We start from the raw sequence: 22,032 nt of genomic DNA, 5'->3' as shown, positions 1-22,032 counted from the left end.
GCACCTGGCACCACTCATAGCCATTGTTTTCAGCTGCTTGGAGATCTAAGTTCATGTCTTTTTTATCTGACATTTTTAGATTATTTTTACTACTAGTGATATTAAAACTCATCCAAGGTAAAAGGAAATAGGAAAAACTAAATCAAACCAACCAACCAACTAACAAAATAAATTAAAAAAAAGAGAAACCGGTTACTGTCTTTAAAACAAGCATTGTTGAAATAGAAAACAAGGCCTATTACTGGCATTTCCTTTTAGATACCCTGAACAAAAAAACGGGCAACTTCTTGTTCAAAATGACAGCACTTTCTTGAAAGCTCTAGTTTTGCTTTCAGAAAACATTAAATCACATCATCAAAATCTACTACCTGGTATAGTTAACACAATTTACAGATCTTCTCTATTTATGTGAAGTACAAATATCACAATTTCCAAAAGACACATACAAAAAAGAGTTTATCTTGTCACTATTCACATTTATGATCCAGCACACACTTAAAGACTCATGATTAGATTTAGTCTATTACATTTCTTGAAAACATATGTTCTGCTTTTCTTCATAGAATAATATCGACTAGGTTTGGTTACTTACATAGGAGAAATCGTTACTGATCTATGCAGACTGTACAAAACCTGCCATGACTCTGAATACATACAATACTGAGTTTAGGCTTACCTGCTTTGAATTTGTTAAGTAGAGTTTTGCACCCAAGTTTAAGATCTGCAACTTTACAAGATCGTCTTCATTCGTGAAGCTCTTGGCTGTCTTCCTCAGAACATCAGGTGCGATCTTTGGAACACGTTCACAGTACTCACCGATGAGCCAGAGGATGCTGGCTCTGGCTACTGGAACCTGAGACAACATTGAGCACTCCAAGTTAACAAAGTCACAAAGACTACTTGCACACTTGTATGTATCTTTTGTTCAACAACAAGTTAAACAAAATACTATTTAAAGACAATTGACATAAAAGTTATGCAGTGTGAAATTAAAAACAGCCACTGTGGAGGACTGAATATTCATAGAAAGGTAAGATACTGATTCTGACCCAAAACCCATGCCTTACAGGTTGATGATACAGAGGCACACAGAAGTGATATGTTGATATTCACAGTACAAGCTGATGAGATTTGGGAACACAGCCCAAGCCTTCAAGATGTGATTGTGAATTCCTGCCACCAGGTTATAGTAAATACCTGCCTATCTAGTTTAGAAGCATATGTATTTCTTTATTTCTAGCTTTCCTTCATTTTTATTCAGAATTTTATGACAGTAAGATTTGTAGTTTTGCAAACAAGACCAGTTAAACTCAGAATACTGGTGAGACAGAAGTTCAAAACTGCAATTCACAATTTCTGAATGGGATCTACCATCTTAACTGAAAAACTGACCAAAAAGTTCAAATGGGTCTTACCATTTTGGAGCTGCTTGACAGTATCACTGAAATAACTAGCAGTAGCAGCTTTCAGATGAACTCCCAGTCTATGATGCCGAGTTCAGAAGCACAGCAATGCCAAAACCAGAGAGAAGGCGAAATGGAAAAGCACAGAGGGAAACAGAAGCTCATGCGACATGCAGTTTAGATAGAAGCAGTTAAGATTTAAATGAAATAATATACACATATTCTTTTAAAATATGTGTATATTATTTATATATTATTTAAAAGGTGAGCTTAGACTACAGTACCTGGTAGTCAAGTTAAAAATTGCATCTATGTTACATACATCCCTTGAAAACATTTTTCTCTTTCCTTGAGCAGAAGGAAGAAAGAATGTAATGAGAAAGTTCAGAAGCATGTCTTGCATAGTGTCAACAGACTGTGGTGCTCCAACAGATTGTGGTGCTCTAACATTCTCTACATCCTCTTGTTCAACATTTTCCCTTGACATTTCAAAGTTCCAGTCTAGCAAAAAGAGACTGTAATTCAGGAAAAAGAAAAGTTTCCACAGCAATTTCACGAAATTTTATTGCTTTTTCTAAAAGGATCAGAAAAACTCATACTAACGTTTTTCATTAGTCCTTATACTACACAGTAATCTTTATTAATAAGCTTACACTAATGGTAGGATGAGTTTTGCCTTGGATAAGATTCACAGAATATACGTGCTTTAGAAATGCAGCATTGTGGTTCTCAAAGTATTAATTCTTAGTAACTTTTATATATGCTTTAATTGCTTTTCCAGCATGTCTGTTATTAATATGTGAATATCTATTTCTCAGAATGACAACAGGAACCTAATATTAAGTATCTTACTCAGTAATCTCGTAACATTTGAAACTACTACTTATGAAAGCATATTCTAAAAAAGTAAAATGGCCTACTAAGCCTACTAAAGAAATACTAATCAAGTTCACAAGAATTTTTAAGGATTAAATGTGCTCCAAAAAGTTTGGAAACAACTCTGAATGAAGTCAGCTTGACAGTATTTGTCTCTGTACTTGACATGGTTAAAAATATACATGCCAACAAAAATATAAACAGGCATGTCATGGGGAAAACAGAGGACTGCCTCCACTGAAAGAAAAAAAAAGCACATAATGGATAAACAGAATAGAGTCCAACAACAGCAACCAAAAGTCCTGTTAGAGATAAAGCTAATTCTGATTATGGGGAAGAAATTTAAGATAGAGGCAACATAATATGCTGAGAGTAGTATAACACAGTGATTTAACATATATAGATATAAGTAAATACAGATCAAGATACAGATGAATTCTTTAATGTGAGTTGAAAAAGTTAAATAACCTTGGAATTTACAATATGAGAGAGACGAACAAGCTACTGAAAAACTGCTATGTATAAAAACTTTAAACACTCAGAGTATGTTCGTCTGCAAAATGGTAAGACTGATGCCATTACTGTGCACTGATTTCAAAAGGGAAAGAGGTTATTTCTAATGTTCCAAAGGTTACACTGCATTAAGACCTCACACCCAATCTATTATTTTAAATTGGGCTAAAGAATAGTAATTGAGTGGTACATTAGATTTTCCAGTATTGGAGCAGTTCAAGTTGCCTACTGTACAGATAGATACCTCTAAATAAGAATATATAGGCAACTTCAGATTTCAGTTACGCTAGATTTATTTTTCTAAAATATTTTATTACAGACGTGTTAAAATACTAAAATTCTACAAGAGATCATCAAGTTTGGGCAGGAGCCTACCAGAAACATTCTTTTTCATATTGTTGTCTTTTGATAAAGCAAACAGAGCTCACAGAGCAGACCAATTTCAGTAATAGCATTAATAATGACCTGCAAGTATCGCTCTTGTATTTTCCTAGTCAAGCACAGGACTACACTTTAAAACCACAATTAAATGTATTTAAATATATTTAAATATATTTAAATAGTGTGCATTTAAGCACAGTGTTTTACTCATCAAGTCTTTTTTCCAGTTTGTAAAATAAATTTATTAGAGTAATAAACTAGTTTTACAATGGTAAATAATTAAACTAAACAAAACCTCATTTGAAAAATAGTGACAATGGAAGACAGGAATTTCTTGTGAGAATCTGCCTTTTAACCAGGTGGTTAGCTTACTATGTAAATACTGCATATATATTAAACACAATTTTGTGCCATAAGAATCAATACCAATTAGAGACTTTTTGAATCAAACCCTGAGCAGAAGCCATTTTAATGAAAAGTGTATGTCGAACTGATGAACCCAATGTTTCTGTGTCACTGGATTCATTTGAGGTCAAAATCACACAATATTTTCAGACTTCTTTTTCCCTGTTTAAGTCTTCCAGTTCTCAGCCATGTAATATCAAATACATGATCCTACAGCTGTTGTTTCCAGGGTACTCAAAACAGCAAACAAGAAATGAAGCCCCTTCTAGACCTTCACTGCCTTTTCCAGTATAGCTTAAGTAGGGACCTTGAATTGACAAAAACGCAGGAAATAATACTTTCATTATTCAGTCCTGCTCTGCATTATCCTCAAAGGCAAACAGGATTGTAAATTACTTTGCCTGATGTTTTATTCCATATGGCCCGAGCAAGTGGTTAAGTGCACTTTTTAAGCCTTTAGTACCAGGAGGCAGTTTCTGTTGCCATTTCAACCCATTACCTGTCTCAAGGAAAATAAATAAATGGTTACAAAAGAAAAACAAAAAACCAGCCAGACACTCCCCTCAAAGTAAGACTCTGGTTACTTACAGCAATTAGAGAAAGATACCATAAGGACTTTACAGATTGCTCTAAGCAGCACAATTGAAAAACTACTGAAAGGTAGTTCAGCTCGCAATATATTCACACAAAACACAAGGGTAAAGTACAACTTAAAATCACCAGTTTTGGTTATTCCCATCTGTCACAAAATGAGAGATACTCAAATTGCAAATGAGGTGCAATTTTCTGCATCCAGGAGAAAATTTGCATGCTAGCAATTTTTAAAAATTTCACTTGGAATCAGAAATGGAAAGAGGAATAAAGTTGATTTGAAATGTCAGACTGACAGCAAGAAGAAAAGGTACACAGGAAAGAATAGGAGCAAAAGAGAAGTATTCATTTTTGTTTTCAAGGACTCATTCTTTTAACCTCTACATATAAAATTCCTTTAAAAGAGAATATTTACTGGTGACTGCACCTCTTACAAAATGTACAATTTTCCTTTTAAATTGTGTTTTATTCAAGCAGAATATTTACTTCAAGTTCAGTGTCCCTGGACACAATATCCCATTGGCAACATATTCCTCTCAAATTCTAAAAAACCACATAGATATCCAAGTCAGTAAAAAAAATGTCAAATTATGAGAATTGTTTGTTAAATCATTACTAATACAAAAGATTAAAATTTATTTATTAAAGTAAGAAGGTAAAAGAATGTGGCTAGAATCTGAAACTTGCAGAACTGAAATACACACAAAGATACGGAAGTCATAGTTTGTGATACCTTCTCTACCCCACAAGAAAGAAGAACTAAATTAAAGAAAGCAAGCTCCCTGTTCTGTGAAGCCGTATCAGAAACAAAACAATGAGCAGTATTCATGTAAGACTAGAAAGTCAAGTTTGTTATCTGTGTGAACAGAGCAGTGTTAAAAACTATGAGTCCCCTAGTCTTGTAATAATAATCCGAATCCAAAACAGTAAATAATAACATTTAATTGCATCCATAAGTGATGTGATTTTCCTCGCATATTAAGCTCTTAAAAATTACACATCACTATCTTATTTTTACTCTATATTTGGAATGTCTTATCCAATCAAGAAGTATTCTTCCTCATCTCTAGATCAGAAAACCCTTTAGGCTTGTTTAATGTTCCTGTTCATATTCTAGAAGGACTAGGAATAAGTCTGTAATGAAAAACAAGAATGTAAGAATTCACCAACTATCAAAAGAAAAAAACATGCCTTAACAGTACTGTAAGAGAAAAGTCACACTGGAAGTCAAGATTCCCATCACCCATATAGTAGTCCTTACTAAATACAATGTACCATAATAATAATTTTTCTAAAAAATGAAAGGCAGAAACAAATTTGGAGACTACTGGCCTTGGAACATTAAGAAGAGAATGCAAAAACATATTCTACATACTGATGACTTCCCAAGGTATTTCTAAGGAAAAATACATTGTGGAATCACGAACATTTTCAGAGAGTTATAGAGTTGTTAAGTCAGTGTTCTGCAGAAGTCAAAAGGATGGCAACACCAGTAAAGTGAGATAAAAAGCACAAAACAAGTAGTTTCACGATGTCATTGCATAAGATTTGTCTAGCATATCTGACTACTGGGCACGCTTCTGGTCACCCTACTTTAAAACCCACACATCAGGAAAAGGCAAAGAGAGGGGGGAATAGTTGATCAGAGACATGGAATATGAGGAAAAATTGGAATTTTTAGATTAGTAAGCATGATGATGTGGACAGTAAGTAGAAGCTTCCCGTAACTTTATTCCAGAAAATACACTGGAGGTGCACCCCAATGAACTTCTCTTAGCTTTAAAACCCTTTCCCTAAAGCATCAGATTTTGTTGCTGCTGGAGATAAAACACATAAAACAGTTTTTGAACTGACCCTTCTTTAAATGGCTCCTTCCCATAAGTATATTTTCTAAACTTCTATCAGTATAAAAGCTGTACACACTAAATTAATTAAGCCTACCTCAGAGTGCACGCCTAACACAAATAAGCACTACTCCAATCTCTGGCTCACAGTTTTGCAAGTCAATAAATTGCAAAGCATGACAATGTTATTAACACATTGACAACTAAATGGAAATGTTTTTATGATTTTTAAAAACAGAAGTTTAAAGAGATCCAATTATTCTCTTGTTTAATGCCTTCAGGACACCATCAGACATGTACTTCTCCATTACAGCTTTTGATGGGTGTGAGGAAAGGAGGCTGGAACACAGCTAGATCACGCTGTACTATACACAGCTCTAAGAACTCAGCAAGCACCACACACAAAATAGACCTCATGGATCTTTGCCTGGGCACACCTGGGATAAAAGTTTAAGATACAAATGAAAATACACAAAAGTAAAGGAACAAAAGTAACCACTATTTTCAGATATGTAAGAAATAATCTAAGGACAAAATGAAATGGACCTAATCTTTATCATAATTTAGAGACAGGGATCTACAACAGTTCAGCATTTTTAGGTGACCTTCCTGATATTCCTTATAGTTGGTCTTACTATTTTTCATATATGGTCCTAATATTTAGCTTCTTATTTAATTAATTTTACAAGGCAAAATTGTTATCTTCTATATATTCTATATCCCACCTCTTTCTAAATGGCTTCTGTGGATGAAGATGAGAACAAGTAAATTTCAGAAAAGTAAATGACCTGAAAAAAACATTGCTGTGAAAGATATTCAGGCACCTCAACACTGCCATCACAATCTCAGGCTAGCACAAGTGAAATTTATAACAATATCAATAACAAAAAATCAGGCACAAATTCAAAAGTCTATTCCTGAGGTTACAACAATTTTGCTTATTTTGGTGGCTCTTTACCATTGACTTAAACTAAATCATGACAGAACAATCAAAGAGCTTCTTTTTTCAGTACAGGCTTTTTGATTTAATAGTATTTAATTCTGTTAACAATTTCCTCTTCATGCTTTCATCTGTGTAATACCTAGTACTAAATTAATTTCAACTCAAAAAGCAACAAAGAATTTCTTTGTTTACATTCCCTCATCCTTCAGTTTCCAGTCCATTCAAGCTCACATTTGGCTGCTTTTCCTAAAGGCAAATGCAAGAGTACCCTAAAAACAGGGCTATATGCCTGTATAGTGCCATAGGGTAGGTACTCCATGTTTCGATCCTAATACTTTACATCAACAGAAGAGAGGCCAAGGGAAAAAATCAAAAACAACCAAAATGCCAAAAAGCCCTGTGAAAAGTAAGTATGTACACATGCGTGTATGCATGTAAGTATGTATATCATTTGTCAGTGTAAAAATGGTCAGGAATCCTTGACAAAATCCAGACAAAACGCAAGGCAATTGTGTTATGTCAACTCACAACCACTTTCACCATAATAAGATCAGTGTTTAAAGTACAAGTGCAGATGTCAGGAATTCCAGTAATACTATATTAAGTGTTGACATCTCAAACTAACACGTCCAGTAATTACATACTCATTCTGAAATCTATACACTTATCCTTTACAGAAGTAAGAAGTTGAGGGTTTGGACAAGATGATGTTTACAGTTTCCTCCCAACCCAAATCATTCTGTGAAGGAATACATTCATTTTCAGGCATTTTAAGGGCAGTCAGAAAAATGATACAGCACTCAAATTTATAATTATGAACTTCTTCAAAATATATTCTTTAATTCAAAGTCTTGAGCACACCAAGAAGGGTAAGTGTGTTGAAGTTGTAATTTAAAATGTCATAGAAAGATGTCAAAAAATCACTTTGGAGAACCTACAGCTCCTTGTAGGTTCATGACCACATGACTCCAATTCTTCATCACCACTTCTTTGTTCTTGAAAAAAAGCCAGGATCAGATTTTGATTTTTACTTTATTCCAATGACTGCTCTATCCCACAGACTGTTCTCCTACCACTTAACATTTTCTGATATTCTATATAACCTCATATTGTAAAACCTGAGAATGTTAAAGTAGTTTAAGCACAGCATGTCTTCTCCCCATCCTCGTTATTTGACTTAAAAAAGGATTTTCTTTTCCACAAAACTTGGAGTATTTCCTTGAAAGCATTAATTGTATAAAGTAGCTACAAAACTATTCTAAGTTTTAAACAGTACATTTAGAGAAGCAACTATTTTCTCTTGTAGAGTATGTGGAAATAAGATGCCAAACTCATTTAGTAAAGTGGCAGAACATTGTTTTTGAAATTGTAATATCCCATCAAAATATTGCACAAATTTTCTGAAAATACAGGTGATTATTATACATGAGGTATTACTTACTTTGATATGTAATTAGCAACAGTATCTTATTTTGATATGAGCAATTCAGTAAAATTTATTTTCTTTATATCAGTTACAAACTGATCATCAGCTCTTAGCAGCCAAAGATTTACTTAATTTTTCCATAAGTATGAACCAAGAATACCATGTTTCTTTTTCTTTTAATACTCTACACTTTGCTGAATTCGACTATGGAGAAATGAAGGTTCACTGATTTAGAAACTGCTCCATTATCAACACATATGTAATTTTGTGAAAATCAACAGTTATGAAATTAAACAGTTCACAACAGAAAAATAATTGTTGACAGATCCAAATCTGACATTTTTGGTTAAGGATATAATAGATAGCTACTAGATGTCATAGCTACACTCTAATTTAGGACAGATCACTAAATGTTTTATCAATTACTGGGCCTGTGAGAAGAATTTGAGAGCTAAGTATTTGCATACCTAAAGGTCAATTAAGTCTAAAGACAGATAATGGGGAATAATTCAAATTTTAATGTTAAATACTACAGAATCTCAAATACCCAGAAGATACAAATGCAACTTCAAGACATTGCAACACACTCACAGCAGTAAATCTGATACCATGGAAAGGTCATGTAATTTGGGGAAAAAGGTTTGAAATAAAATTTTCAAACTCCTCTCCAGATCATGAAGACAACTGGTGAATAATCCTTAAGTAAACTCACGATTTTCATTTCAATTTACCCACTCCACATTCTAAACTTGATATTCATCCTGGAGTAATAGTACTAGCAATATTTAGCATTTCCATGGATCTCTTTAAAAATAGCTTCCCAGATCTAAGGCACAAATTGGAGCCATCTGATAGCTTCTACTTCCTTTCCACTAAGATCATGAAAAGAAATATTTTATGTTAAAAAAATTATTTTGTATTTCTCTAATATACCTACTTCCATTTACAGCACAAATTCAAAGGAGATAAAAATCTCATTATCAGTTGACAGGGCAAATAAGAGTGTATAAACAAATACTCACTGTAATGTTATTCAAGAGTTTGGCCATATGCTTAATAATTTCACCATGGTGTGCCGGCTGAGTTTGCAGCAGTTTCTTAATGACAACAACACTTTCAGCAACTACAATTTCTGTTTTAGACAAAACAAATTATTAATTTTAAAAGCATTTATGCAAAAGAAAAAGGCATAAATAATTGATTGTAAAAGATGTAAAAGCTTTCCAAATGCGCTTTGCAGAACTGAATTATAATAATTTGGTAAGAAAGAGGTAAACCGTTCTACTACGTAATATAAGTTCAGCTTCCTGAATCACGTTACAACCAGCAAAAAGAGGACACAAACATTCTAAATGTAAAGTTACCAACCTAGTACATACTGTATGAAACTACCTTTTAGTGAGGCTGCAATTCAGGTTTTTCCTACAAAATTGAGGAACCAGTGCAAAAAACTCTGATTTTCATTAAAATGATGCATATTCAAAAGTAATTTGCAGTCTGCAATGAGAATAAAAATGCTTGTATTAAAAGTAACAGCTCATTCATACGCTAGAGAAATATCTAAACACCTCCTTTGCATTTTTTCTAAATGCAAAGAATGTTTCTGCATATAAACAGTTTCTCTCAGGTCTGTAACCTAATCTCTAGTACATTCAAATGAAGCTTCTAAATAGCAAGCTGTTGTAAGATTCATGCCAAAGTCATGCACTGGAGTGCTTAACTACTGCAACAAGTAACATTCACAGCCTGATCAGCTTGTATGAAATGTACAATTTTTGAAGCTAAAAAGACCCCACATGAGCAGAGGCAAGCTTCCATGGAAGAGTAAACTCATGTAAGGAAAGATGAAGAAATCTAACTACCATTTGCTAAACAGAGGTATTCCTCCATTTCTGTCTGATTTAATCTGACACATGGACCATTCATTCAGCAATCAACATGCTCAAGCTTCAATAGAACAGTATGGGGCAGAGATGTCTAAATTTTGTGGGGCTGTGGGCTTTTCTTGTTGTTTTGGGTTTTTTCGAGAAGGCAAACTTCATTATGGAGAAAGGCCTTCCAAGAGCTCTGAGCATATCATTATGTCATTTGCCTCTGAAATGCTTAGATTTTAGCTTGCAGCTTTTTGTGTCATCTTTTATTTGACATGACATCTGTCATTTTTCTAGACTAACTTCTTGAAGCAAGGTTAACATCTCAAGGTCTTGCACAATCCTACAGATCAATTTAATTTACACTGTATTTTGCCAGATATTAAAATAGGAAGCTACTTCTTGAAACTTGAAAATTACAATCTGGAATATTTATAGTGGGGAACATTGGAATGGCAACTTTCGTCATTCAGTATTTTCTGAAACACTGAACAGTTAAGAAAAATAAAACTGAACCCTAAAAAATGAGTGCACATGAAGTTATTATTATAAACACTTGTTGACAATGTAAAACTGACTATGGTAATATCAACTGCAGCAGATGAGACGTCACCATAGGAACTACTGTCATGCTATCTGTGGGAGCAAACTTAAAAGAAAATAAACCAGAATTGTAAACAATTTGTTAATCACAACTGTAAACAATTTTTGACTAATATGGTTATTTTACAAAAGTCTAGATACTGGGAAAAAAATACAAAACAAAATCAAAATGCATTTGTATCAGAATAAGGACTGGCACAGTCATACTCTGTGAGGTTTACTTTGTGCACATAAAGGATACAAAAATGAGCAGAAATAAAAGAGAAACACTTATGTTCAAAACCATAATAAGCTCCAGCAAAACACTAGAAGGGGAGATAAAACTCCCCTTCTGAAGATGCAGTAAGAAAATTTTAAAATGTAACTCCTACTAGAATTATCAAAGAGGAAGTCCATACAATGCAATGAAAAACAGACACAAGAATTTTGAAACACTCTAAATCATATCTAAAGGATTATAAAAAGTAAATTAAATTCTTAAAATAAAGACTGAAAATCACAGAAAATCTGATCAGGAATGCCTTTATCAAGAAAGACTACACAGGGTATCAGCAGTTTAAATTTTCAAGTCATAGTAAAAATCTTAGTTTCTTCTAACAATTTTGAAGTGGAATTGATGTGTATTTTGATGTGGAATTGATTAAATAGAACAATCTCTGAAGACCGTGCAGCCTGACAACTTCTCAAAAACTTAAAATATACTCAAGTCATACACTGTTCCAGTTTGTCAAATAATGATGTACGCAAAAAAATTAACAATGAAGCAGACAGTAAACTGTAGAACTAAATTAAAAACTTCTTCCATAATTGAGAATTTGGCTGCATTATAATAAAACCTTAGAAAATCATCTCAGCATGGAGTATATTACTAGAAAGCATTCAAAAAGTGAATTCGGAAATAAAACATTTGAAATCATAATGTTACATCAAATTTTCTTTCACTTACATTAACCCACATTCACAGCAACTAAAACACACAAGTGAAGACTAATTTATCCACAGTATATAGTTTGTATAACTACTTTTTCTAAAAGCAGGAGAACTGCATCAACTGGTTTTGGATAGTATGCCATTTTGGTTGGTGCTCCTTCCCCAAAAACATTCAAGGTCAGGTTAGATGGAATTCCAAGCCACTTGGTCTGTACAATGTGTCACTGCCCATGGCAGGGAGATTGGACTACATGAAATTTAAAGGTCTCTTCTAACTCAAATAATTCTGTTATTAGGGATACTAACAATGCTATTAAGGTTGAAAACAATCTAAAAGGCAATCACTATAGCTAAATACCCAGACGACCTAATTTTCTGCTCCTCAGAACTAGCCAAAGCTTAAGCTTTTACCTTGCTAACTTTTCCATCCTTATAACATCAATAACAAATCTCAGGAACCCTATTAATAGATACAAACTGGATGCTACAAGTTGCTTTTCTTTAATGGCATTCTAACAGTAATTTGAAGAGATATGTACTAGTTACCAGATGTATTAACAGTTTCAGTAATTTTATGAATTGAGATTTCATATAGATTTGCAGGGCAAAAAATATTTTAGCTATACATTCTACAACCAGGCAACTTTCAACAGAAAATGGAAGTCATCCATCTATGAAAAACCTGCAGGATTTCCAGTACATGCCGCACAGTCAGACAAGAGACTTCCTATAATCCCTATATAATTCCTATAATGTGTCTCTAACATCTAAAATTACTTTTATGGGCCAAACAGTCAGTTGAAACTATCAATGCAATTGTTTAAAGGAAATGAATCAAATGCCAAATGTCACACTAGAGAAAGAAAGCAACTTTTCTTTTTCTCCTTCCTTCAGCAGATGAGGAAGGAAAATAATTCTCAGTCCTCAACATGGCTTCACAAAACCACTTTCTTCAGGAGTCAGTCAAGTTTAGCTTGCGATAATCATTCACTAAGGCAACTCATCACTGAAATTTCTAGAGTCTGTTGCACTTCTGTAGCTCAAATGTTGTCCTTTTTTTTTGCCCCACATACCACAGCTTTTCTGAGTAAGGAAAATCTGACTTTAAGTCACTTCTAAGCAACCAAAGAAAATTTCAAGAGCAGTTCTTGATATCCTTGTTTCTGGAACAAGGTCCTGACTCTTATCACCCAAGCTGCAGAATGATTAACTGTAAAGCTCTTGCACCAGATATAACCAAGATATCCTGAGTGTTGGGTGGTATCTACAGTTACAAGCACATGGAATCAGAAGGCACTTTTCCCACAAGCTTGTACCTCAGGATTCTGTTATGGTTTGGTAAAATTAGTATGAGCACCTCTCTTCACACTCAAGTGCAGAATTCTTCATAATAAGAAAATGGTACAGAGAAAGCACAGCTGACTGGTGTCACAAACCTCAGAACCTGCTGCACCTACCAGCTTGTGCTTCATGCTACACAAAGCAGCAGGACTACTTCCAGGCTTCAAATGACCATGAAAGAAGCAGCAGAGCAAAAAGATTGCTTGCGTGCTTTAACAGTAAAAGTTGGGGGAAAGCAAGACTAACCAAGACTCTTAAATCTATTCTCATCCACTATGCTAAAGCTCTTTTTTATTCCATTACCATGCCAAAACTCTTACATTCAGTAAGCTGTGACTATCAGTTATTTCCTGCCACCTGGGGAAAGGTACCATGTAAATTATGCCACTCTATTCATTCCTTGAAAGAAGGAATAAAGACACTGCAGTTATGGTAAAGCAATTTGCCAGCTGCCAGGTTTAAAAGATCCTCAATATACCCTTTGCAGTCTTTCAGAACAGTAAGCACAAGAAGATAATTTTATTTGCAAGACAACTACTTAGAAACAGACATGAAAACTAATCTTGTTGAGACAGACTTTTGTATACACACACATGCATATATGTGTGTATGTAAATATATATATATACATGTTGAATCACACTGAAGAAAATATTAAACTGACAATCTATGATAAAAGGAAAAAACTTCTTCCTCTTATCTCTGTTCCTTCTTAGCAGAACAAAAATAATGCAAGAAAACAGATTGTTAAGTAACAAAATCTGTACTCTGAAGTGACAGTTTTATTACTTAGTTTAAAACAGAAGAAACATGGAGATTGTACATGCTGAAGGAAGCCTACTCAGAGGAAGGTTGCTAGAAGAATCAGGTAAAACCAAGAACAACCTTTGAAGCTTGTATTTTTACTATGGTTGTTGCTCAATATAATACAAGAAGGTGCATTGTGCAGACATGGCTTTGTAACACAATATGGGAAGATATTTTAAATGCAGCTGATAATCAGAAAGGCTTAAACAAAAATAAGATCTGCAGCACTAAGAAATCACTAAGAAAGCTACACATATTAAAAATACAAAGCTATACACTGAGGCCACCTAAGAATTTCCGATTTAAGATGAGGCGGTTGAGAATGACAACTCAGTTCATAAAACAAGTAAGAGAAAGCTCTATGTGCTGCCAAAATGATGTCCTGAATAAAGGCCTTCTCATGATTACCATGAAACCTATGTCCAGGAGATATACAGAGGCATTAATGCTGCTTTTCAAAGCCAAGAGCAGTATCAGCCAAGTTCTTTGAACTATTTGAACTACTTCAGGACACTCCACAATTATGCTTTTGCTCCTTCCTGACATTATTTATTAACACACATTACTGAATTCTTATAAAATAAGACTGACATATTCATTGGTAACTAATGAGAAAATACACTATTATTAGGTATTGACTTACTGTGCTGCTACACCCTCTTTGACTTTATCTGCTCCTTATTGTGTTCCCTAATGCTTTGAAATTTTGTTTCGCTATCCAAAAATAACAGAATGCTAGAGTACAAAAGGAAGCCAAATTTGGGGCCATTTATCCTAAAACTCTTTAGTATGTGTTTTCATTTAGGCATTGATGCACTACAAAAAAAAAACTCCAAGCTTTCAGCACCCTCTACAGGCTAACTGCTTTGATGCAACTTAGCTTGTAACTAACTATTGCTACCTATGATAATCAAAACAGTACACTTTAATAAACACAGCATTTTAAGAAAAAGTAGGCAAACATGTAATTGAGGGCCATGATGAATTAATTTCTTTATCAGAAGAGAAAATAACTACCCAGTGAATACCAGAGCCCTTGGAAGCGCAGGATTTTTATCCAGTTGTCAGCCAAATTCTTATAGAAGTCAAATCTCACTTCCTAATGTGATCTGAAACTTTGCGTGGTTCTCTCTAGGAAAATGTTTCATGCTATCAGCTATGCAGAAAATGAAGAGGACTTTAGCTTACCATCCCTGTTGGAGAGCAAACAGACGAGGCCGTTGAGGCACGTGTCAGTCACTTCGGTGATGTTAGTAGCGCATCTGCCTATTGCCTGAATTGTAGCTGCAGCAAACTGCTTGTCTTGGCTCTTCACGTAAGTCTAAAGAAACGGGATTTTTGCTAGTCAGTATATAACTCTTGACAAACAAAGATGTACCATATTATTCTCAAGAGGGAAACATACTGTATAATAAATTAAACTTAGAAAGCTATAATGCACATTAGAAGCTATAATTTTTCACCTCCTTGTCACTTGTAGAAGACATTTCTTGCACGCTTTGGTCACCCATGGCCATGAAACCCTCTGATTTCAAGAAAGCTTGGGGCAGGGGGCAGTTACCAAAAAACAGCCATTTGTTTATGTGCAAGGTTGGAGTTGATGAGCTCTATCTTCAGAGAGGTTTCAGTTTATTTAACTAGAAGCATCTGCGAAACTATGAAAACCCTACCTGCCTGAGAACCAGTACCTTCCACAGAAATCCAGCCAGAGAATTGAAGCAACGCAAATAGATGTCACAAGCAAAGAGGAAAGAAAGGACAGACACTGTTTTTCAATATAGGCAGAAGATCTTGGTGATACGTAAAGATATTGGAGACAATAAACACAATTTCATCAAATGATTGATGGAAGTAAGGTTTGGCAACAAATACTAATGGCCAAATACTGCTAAAACTAGGACCCTGTCATACAGTGACTTATAGTGTAAGTCAAGTTGCTGGAATTTGTGTTTAAGTATATGGAATGATTGAGTTTTTCTCATCATTTTTTTTCTTTTCTTTTTTGGTAGCTGGAATGAGAGAGAAACAAAATATTTGGATTCCTTTCCATATACAAATAGCTCCTTTAGCCATTATGGTATGAGATGCTTTAATTTCCATATTTGGAACATTTCATCCTCGAAAATACTTAAACTTGAAAAATTTAAGCCTAGGAGAAACATCTGACAATGGAAAAAGAGATCATAAATATAAAAGGAATACACTTTTGCACAAACCTGAAATTCTCGAAGCAGAGTTGATATGTTGGCTTCATTTGCTAAATTTGTCATGATTTCAAGCTAAAAGAAAAAAAAAGCCAGACGTATTGTCAAAAGTTAAAACTAAAATATTATAAACAGTACCACATGTACACTATACTTTTATTGTATATAAAATACATATTAAAAATACTATTCAGAATTCAATAGAGTATACCAGATATCAGTACTAACTGGTACTACCATTGCACTCAGGAGGCATATTTTCCTTGCAAGCACTTACAAAGTTTACAAATCAGGACTGAGGTTCGGTGACACATTTTTCATGAGCCTGAGCTTTAGTGTTTCATTGCATATCAAATGGGCTTGAATTACTTCTGGTCAGCTTTTCCACACAACAGGCCTTAACATATAGGAACCACACAACAGTAAAAGAAGAAATAACAAAAGTCACAACTGCATCAGGGGAGAAATAAATTGGCCATTATATTCAGATAAACTGTAATAAAAGAGCTTTAAACTTAGGAATGAAACATTTACATCTGTGAGATTCCTCAGATCTTATTCAACACCAACATCATACCTGGAAGCCCTTCTCTTTATATATAATATAAGAGGATTATATACAACACTTGGCATATATTTTAAAGATGCTATGCTTCCAGGCTGTTTCAACTTTGAATGAAGTAAGCTGAAAACACAGCCCTCCAATGGGAAGCCATGCCTCGGAAATATGTTGGTATTTTTTGACTTGGAGGCATCCAGAAAAGGATACTCAAATGATATAGTCCACCTCTACTTCAAAACAATTTCTTAAGGCACATCACAAAAGGCTCGGAAAGATATGCATCTTGAATAGCATAGAAAGCAAGAGGATAAATGAAAAAGAAAAATATGCAAGAGAAAAGGAGATTATTTTATAGCATAGGGTGGCTATCAATGGAACATCACAAATATATTCACTGGCCTTTTTCACATATGAACTGTGAAAGTAAGAAGACAGGCAACAAAATTTTCAACTGATGCTACAGTTTCCAGGGATATGAAGACAAAGGCTGACTAAGAAAATCTGTGTAAGAGTTCCAAATAATAGAAGACTGATTAATAAAAGAGAAAAAAAACCCAGCACAGATCTGCAAAGTAATGCTTGTAATAGGGAAAAAACCTTAACTGTTTAGAAAACTACAGACTCTGAGATGATGACAATTAATTATAACTGAGAATTTGTGATTAAAATAGGTTACTGTGAAAGCTCAATGCTAATCAGTGATCAAAAAAGTAAACTTGATGTTGGAAAATTTAAAAAAACAGTTAATCCATACAGCACAGGAGATAATTCAAGGGCGCTCCTACATATTAATTACAACCATGAATCTCACCATTCTATTTTGAAATAGGTAGGCTTGAACTACAGAAGTAGAAGAGGGAGAAAACGACAAGACTTTTTTATGTATGTAAAAGTTTAGGGACTTCTAAAATTTTTAGCTATCATGAAACAAATGAAACAATGAAAGGACAAACCACAATTTCTACTTCTCCACCTCTTCTCCAATATATTATCAATTAATATGGGAATTTAAATTCATCAGCTTTCTGTTATTTTTGGACTGATTATTCTTGGATAACAGTAAGGCACTCCTCACAATATTCCCAAAATCTAGAGAATATCTTTTTACTTCCAACTGCCTCAAATTTACTTCAGTCTTGTTGTTGGTATAAAATACAAAAAATATTTATTTTGTATCTAAACATGATAGTTTTGGCATAGCCATCTTGTACTATACCACTCTTGAACATGTAAGTGCAATATGCATGTAAAATGCAGATAAGGAAAAGAAAATATTGTTTCTTTTAGAAAACTACCTTCCACTCCTAAACATAAGTGCCTATGACAATCTAAAGCAAAACAAGAGAAAAGGCACATAATAGTAGACCCTTTTTTAGCCATTGTTTTGTCAAGGATTTCACATTTGTTAAAGCATGACTATAGAGAAAACAACAAGGCAACAGCTGGAAACATGCATTGAGATGTGGCCTTGAGGAAAGCCTAAAGTACTTCTCCTGTCAAATGCTGACTTCAAAGAAAATTTGGGACTCAAGCACTGCCCCATTTTGTACAGAGGAAGAGATTTAACCTCTTTTTAAGCTAACAGTATTAAAGACTCTTTTCCTCCCATGAAATAGTCAAACTCTCAATGTTAGAATACCTGGTTGAAAAAAAAAAATATAATGCCTTCTATCACTGAAAGGTCCTAAAAGCTCTAGGGGAAAATATAGCCACTCTTCCACCTGCAACACAGTAACAGGAACTTTCAGATAGCCTGACAAGCCTGAAGGCCCCTTGTGACTCAACTAATGACCTCTACACTTCTGAGTGAGATAAAGAAACAGCACAGATAGACTGGGTAATATCAGTGAAAAACATTCTACCTTTCTGTTGCAAAGTGATTAGTCCAGTAGTATATAGAAAAATTTGCCTTTAATAAACTCACCTTGAGTGTTTTGATCATAGTTGGATCAGTTGATCTAACATAGAAACTCTTCAGATAAGGTTCAAACATGCCCTGAAAATCAGAATATATTTAAGTAACTCTCCTGTGTTTCATTTACAATGTGATTAAAAAAATTCTAAATAGGGTATACCTTTCTCTGAATTGACATAGTGGCAATATTTTGCAGGACAATATACTGCACCTCTCTAGAACGTGAAAAGAAAAATAAGAGTCATTCCACAAAATTACTGATACACAGAATAATTCAATACAGCAAAGAAAATTCAATTCTATTTGAACATCAAGTTAGTTATCCATTTGTTTTGGCACGCAGAAGGCAAAGCTTATTGCCAACTGCCAGCTTCATAATTTGATTCACAGAAGAGAGATACCTGATGAAACCAGGCTCTCAATTTTTAAAACTCCAATACGCAAAAAATACTCACTGACACCAGTGCAATGGTACCTTTTGTAGGCTGAGGCAATTTATTCAAATCAGAATTACATTTATCATTTTAATATAATGGAAATAGCTTACAAAAGCCTTACATTTCATCTACCTTCTGGAAAGAAATATTTCAGGATGATACAGCTGAGAATAAAAACACACAAGCTTCATCTGCAGAGTTGAAATAACTGCATTAATTACAAGAACAGTTAATCCCTGCACAATTAGCAAGAAATGCTATGACACTTTACTCTTAAGAATTTTTATGAAAATTCTCAAAATGCGCCAGGATCTTCTGTGCCAGTAAACATTGGCAGATATATACATCTATAAAAAACTAATACTTTTACATAATAGACTTTGCAAGAGATAGACAATAATATAATACAAAAACATTAAACATGTTTGGAAAGGGCATTCTAATCATTAATGTATGAGTTTAAAAGCCTCGAGATGACTGAGCAAAGAGAAATCTAGATACTAGTTCTGAAGCTTTTAAAGTGCAGATTTGGTGTCACCAATTGCTTAAAAACTAAGCAATAACTTACACACAATTTTTCTGAACCATAAGTGCTCAAATCTTTGCATGCTGCAAATCTCATTCTAATGAGAAATCATAATACCTATTATCTCCTCTTACTGAAAACTGTATAATAGCCCTAAGATACTTACAGCTGTTGCTTACAAAGAAAAGTGATAATAGAGAAGTACTTAAGATCTTTTAAACCAATTTTATGCAATTCTTACATAGGTGCATGGCAATAGTCAGCCACACATGATGAAACAAGACTGGAAATTGCTATGAGATGCACTTTCAGGCACTCTCACCCTAACTAGATTATAGCTTAGTTGACATTAATTTGAAGGCCACAGGCAAATAACTTCAAGGGCAAACAGCAAAAGCTTATTTCAAAGTGGCTCCAAAAGCAAAATGTTTCACCCAGAATGGTAACAGAAAACAGAAGAGCCATTCAAGACAGAAAAATGAGAAGACTAGTGTTATTTAAGGTACTAGCTGAGATACAGGAAAGAAGGGACTTTTCTTTTAATGAAACCTGAGTATAAACAAGCAATAAATCACATACAAGTGATCCTTTCAACCTGTGATTACGAGTTTATACATCATCTGCTAATTGCTTTAGGCACTTTACTCATCTTTGCATAAAGAGAATGGGAAGCATACTGTACTATAAAGCCAAACACAAAACCAATAGGGATTTATCTGAAATAAAAGACTGAATAGTCTACACAGTCCCATTTTACTTCTTTGCCAACTTTTAAAAAATAGATATTGAGCTGTGGAACTTTTACAGAGACACAGCTCTTTGATGGCAAAGCTGACAAAAGTTAAGGTATATCTAGAATGAGCAATCTTGCCAGACACACAAAACTGAGTTTTTTTTAAAAAAACCTTTGTGTCTGTTTGACAAAAATTATTTAAAAAGTAAATTATTCTCACAGCAAAGTTCCAGACAAAAATACCATTTTTAGTCAAAAAGTTATTCTGAAAACAATTATATTGTCTCATGTAAACCCTTTAAGGCTTTTCATACAAATACATGGAAGTTCAAAATCTAAAAACTGAATAGGGAACGAAAAAAGTGTGCAGAAAATATTAGCACACTACACAAAAACTATGAAATACAAAAAACAGCACCAATACTCTTATGAAATGGAGCTAACAAGACCTTTCATGGAAAAATGGACAAAATACTATTGAAGATGACTAAGTCAAAACAGAATGTTCTTAATTAAACATAAACTTGTTCTTTAAAAACCGTCCAAGGATTAGGGAAACAGAAGATACAGCAGTATCAAGTGGCAATATTAATTTTAACACATATGTTGCCTCCTTCCCCTGAGACACCCAAAAGCTGATTGGACACAGTCCTGAGTACTATGCTTCAGGAGACTCTCCATGAGTAGGAAGTTGGACTGGACACAGTGATCCCTTCTAAACTTACTCATTTTGAGATTTGTGTTACAGTGTTACAGTGCAGGAAAATAAAATATTCATCAGAAGACTTCTTTAGTGCTTAGCAAGACAGTGCTTAGCAAGACAGTAAGGAACTCAACAGAACTAAATTTACAATATTTTAAACAACATCAAGACTACAACTACAAACCAGTTAGTACTGACTCCATTTAAATACTAACTAGGCAGTCATGTTCTTGATAGAACAAAAATCATATGAATGAAACACAATAACCAATGATCCCTGGACAGGATACCAAAAATGAGGGAATGACTTTTAGTGATCCTCATTTGCTGAGTGAAAGTGAGTATTACAGAACAATTTCAAAATCAAATTAATTTTGTAATAGTTACATTCTTATAGCTATGGCTAGTTATAAGCCATAACTATAGTCATGGCTAATTATAAGCCAAACAAATATGCTCAAAAAAGTACACATAGTGATGTGAAGTATGGACTTTACCCACCTGTTACTACGGAGTAAACGCACCAGTGACTTAGAAACAATACCAGCTTCAGATTTTGGTGCCAAATGCCAGTAAAGCTGTGCAACTGCCATTACCACCTAAAGGAAGAACATTCAGAGCAGCATGTCAACTTCAAATCATCGTTCATATCTACCACATTTTCTTCAGACCTGCAGGACTACCAGGTCACTCTCCTTCAGAAAGAAAAGTGCACACCTGTGGTCTTTGAAATCAGCAAAGTAGACTGAGGAAGAAAACACTGGAATAAATAGAATTTTACAAATTAAGTACCTTTACTTACTCCCAGTATTTACTGTATGCTATAATACATAGAAGGTCATAGAAATAGGCACAAAAAGAAAAAGCATTAGGTAATTTAAATCACAAACATAGTCATACCATCCTTGATAAATCACTATTGCTAACATCAGGTGTACAAAGTAATGAAGAAATATTCTTTACTAGTTTTTTTAATGTTCTTTTCCTTTATTACTACAAGTTCAGTGTCACCTTTTAT

The 22,032-nt window shown here is 34.1% G+C and overlaps 1 protein-coding gene across 6 annotated transcripts in view; it reads right to left on the bottom strand.

Annotated features, from left to right (window-relative positions):
* Nucleotides 1-22,032, bottom strand: part of AP3B1 (adaptor related protein complex 3 subunit beta 1) — a 153,891-nt gene that overhangs the window by 73,912 nt on the left and 57,947 nt on the right. For all 6 annotated transcript variants that reach the window (XR_012577999.1, XM_074532249.1, XM_014267994.3 and 3 more), the window contains exons 9-15: nucleotides 21,516-21,613; nucleotides 18,776-18,830; nucleotides 18,625-18,696; nucleotides 16,151-16,213; nucleotides 15,123-15,255; nucleotides 9,405-9,514; nucleotides 677-853 (exon numbers count right to left, since the gene is read on the bottom strand). Coding sequence is in view for 5 of the 6 variants with exons in the window: in XM_074532249.1 (XP_074388350.1) it covers nucleotides 677-853; nucleotides 9,405-9,514; nucleotides 15,123-15,255; nucleotides 16,151-16,213; nucleotides 18,625-18,696; nucleotides 18,776-18,830; nucleotides 21,516-21,613 (708 nt within the window). In the remaining variant the exon portion in view is untranslated. The remainder of the gene's footprint in view (nucleotides 1-676; nucleotides 854-9,404; nucleotides 9,515-15,122; nucleotides 15,256-16,150; nucleotides 16,214-18,624; nucleotides 18,697-18,775; nucleotides 18,831-21,515; nucleotides 21,614-22,032) is intronic.

This window comes from Zonotrichia albicollis, chromosome Z (genome assembly GCF_047830755.1).
Source record: "Zonotrichia albicollis isolate bZonAlb1 chromosome Z, bZonAlb1.hap1, whole genome shotgun sequence".
NCBI lineage: Eukaryota > Metazoa > Chordata > Aves > Passeriformes > Passerellidae > Zonotrichia > Zonotrichia albicollis.
Note: the sequence above shows the minus strand (reverse complement) of the source record. Positions and strands in the feature narration are given on the sequence as shown.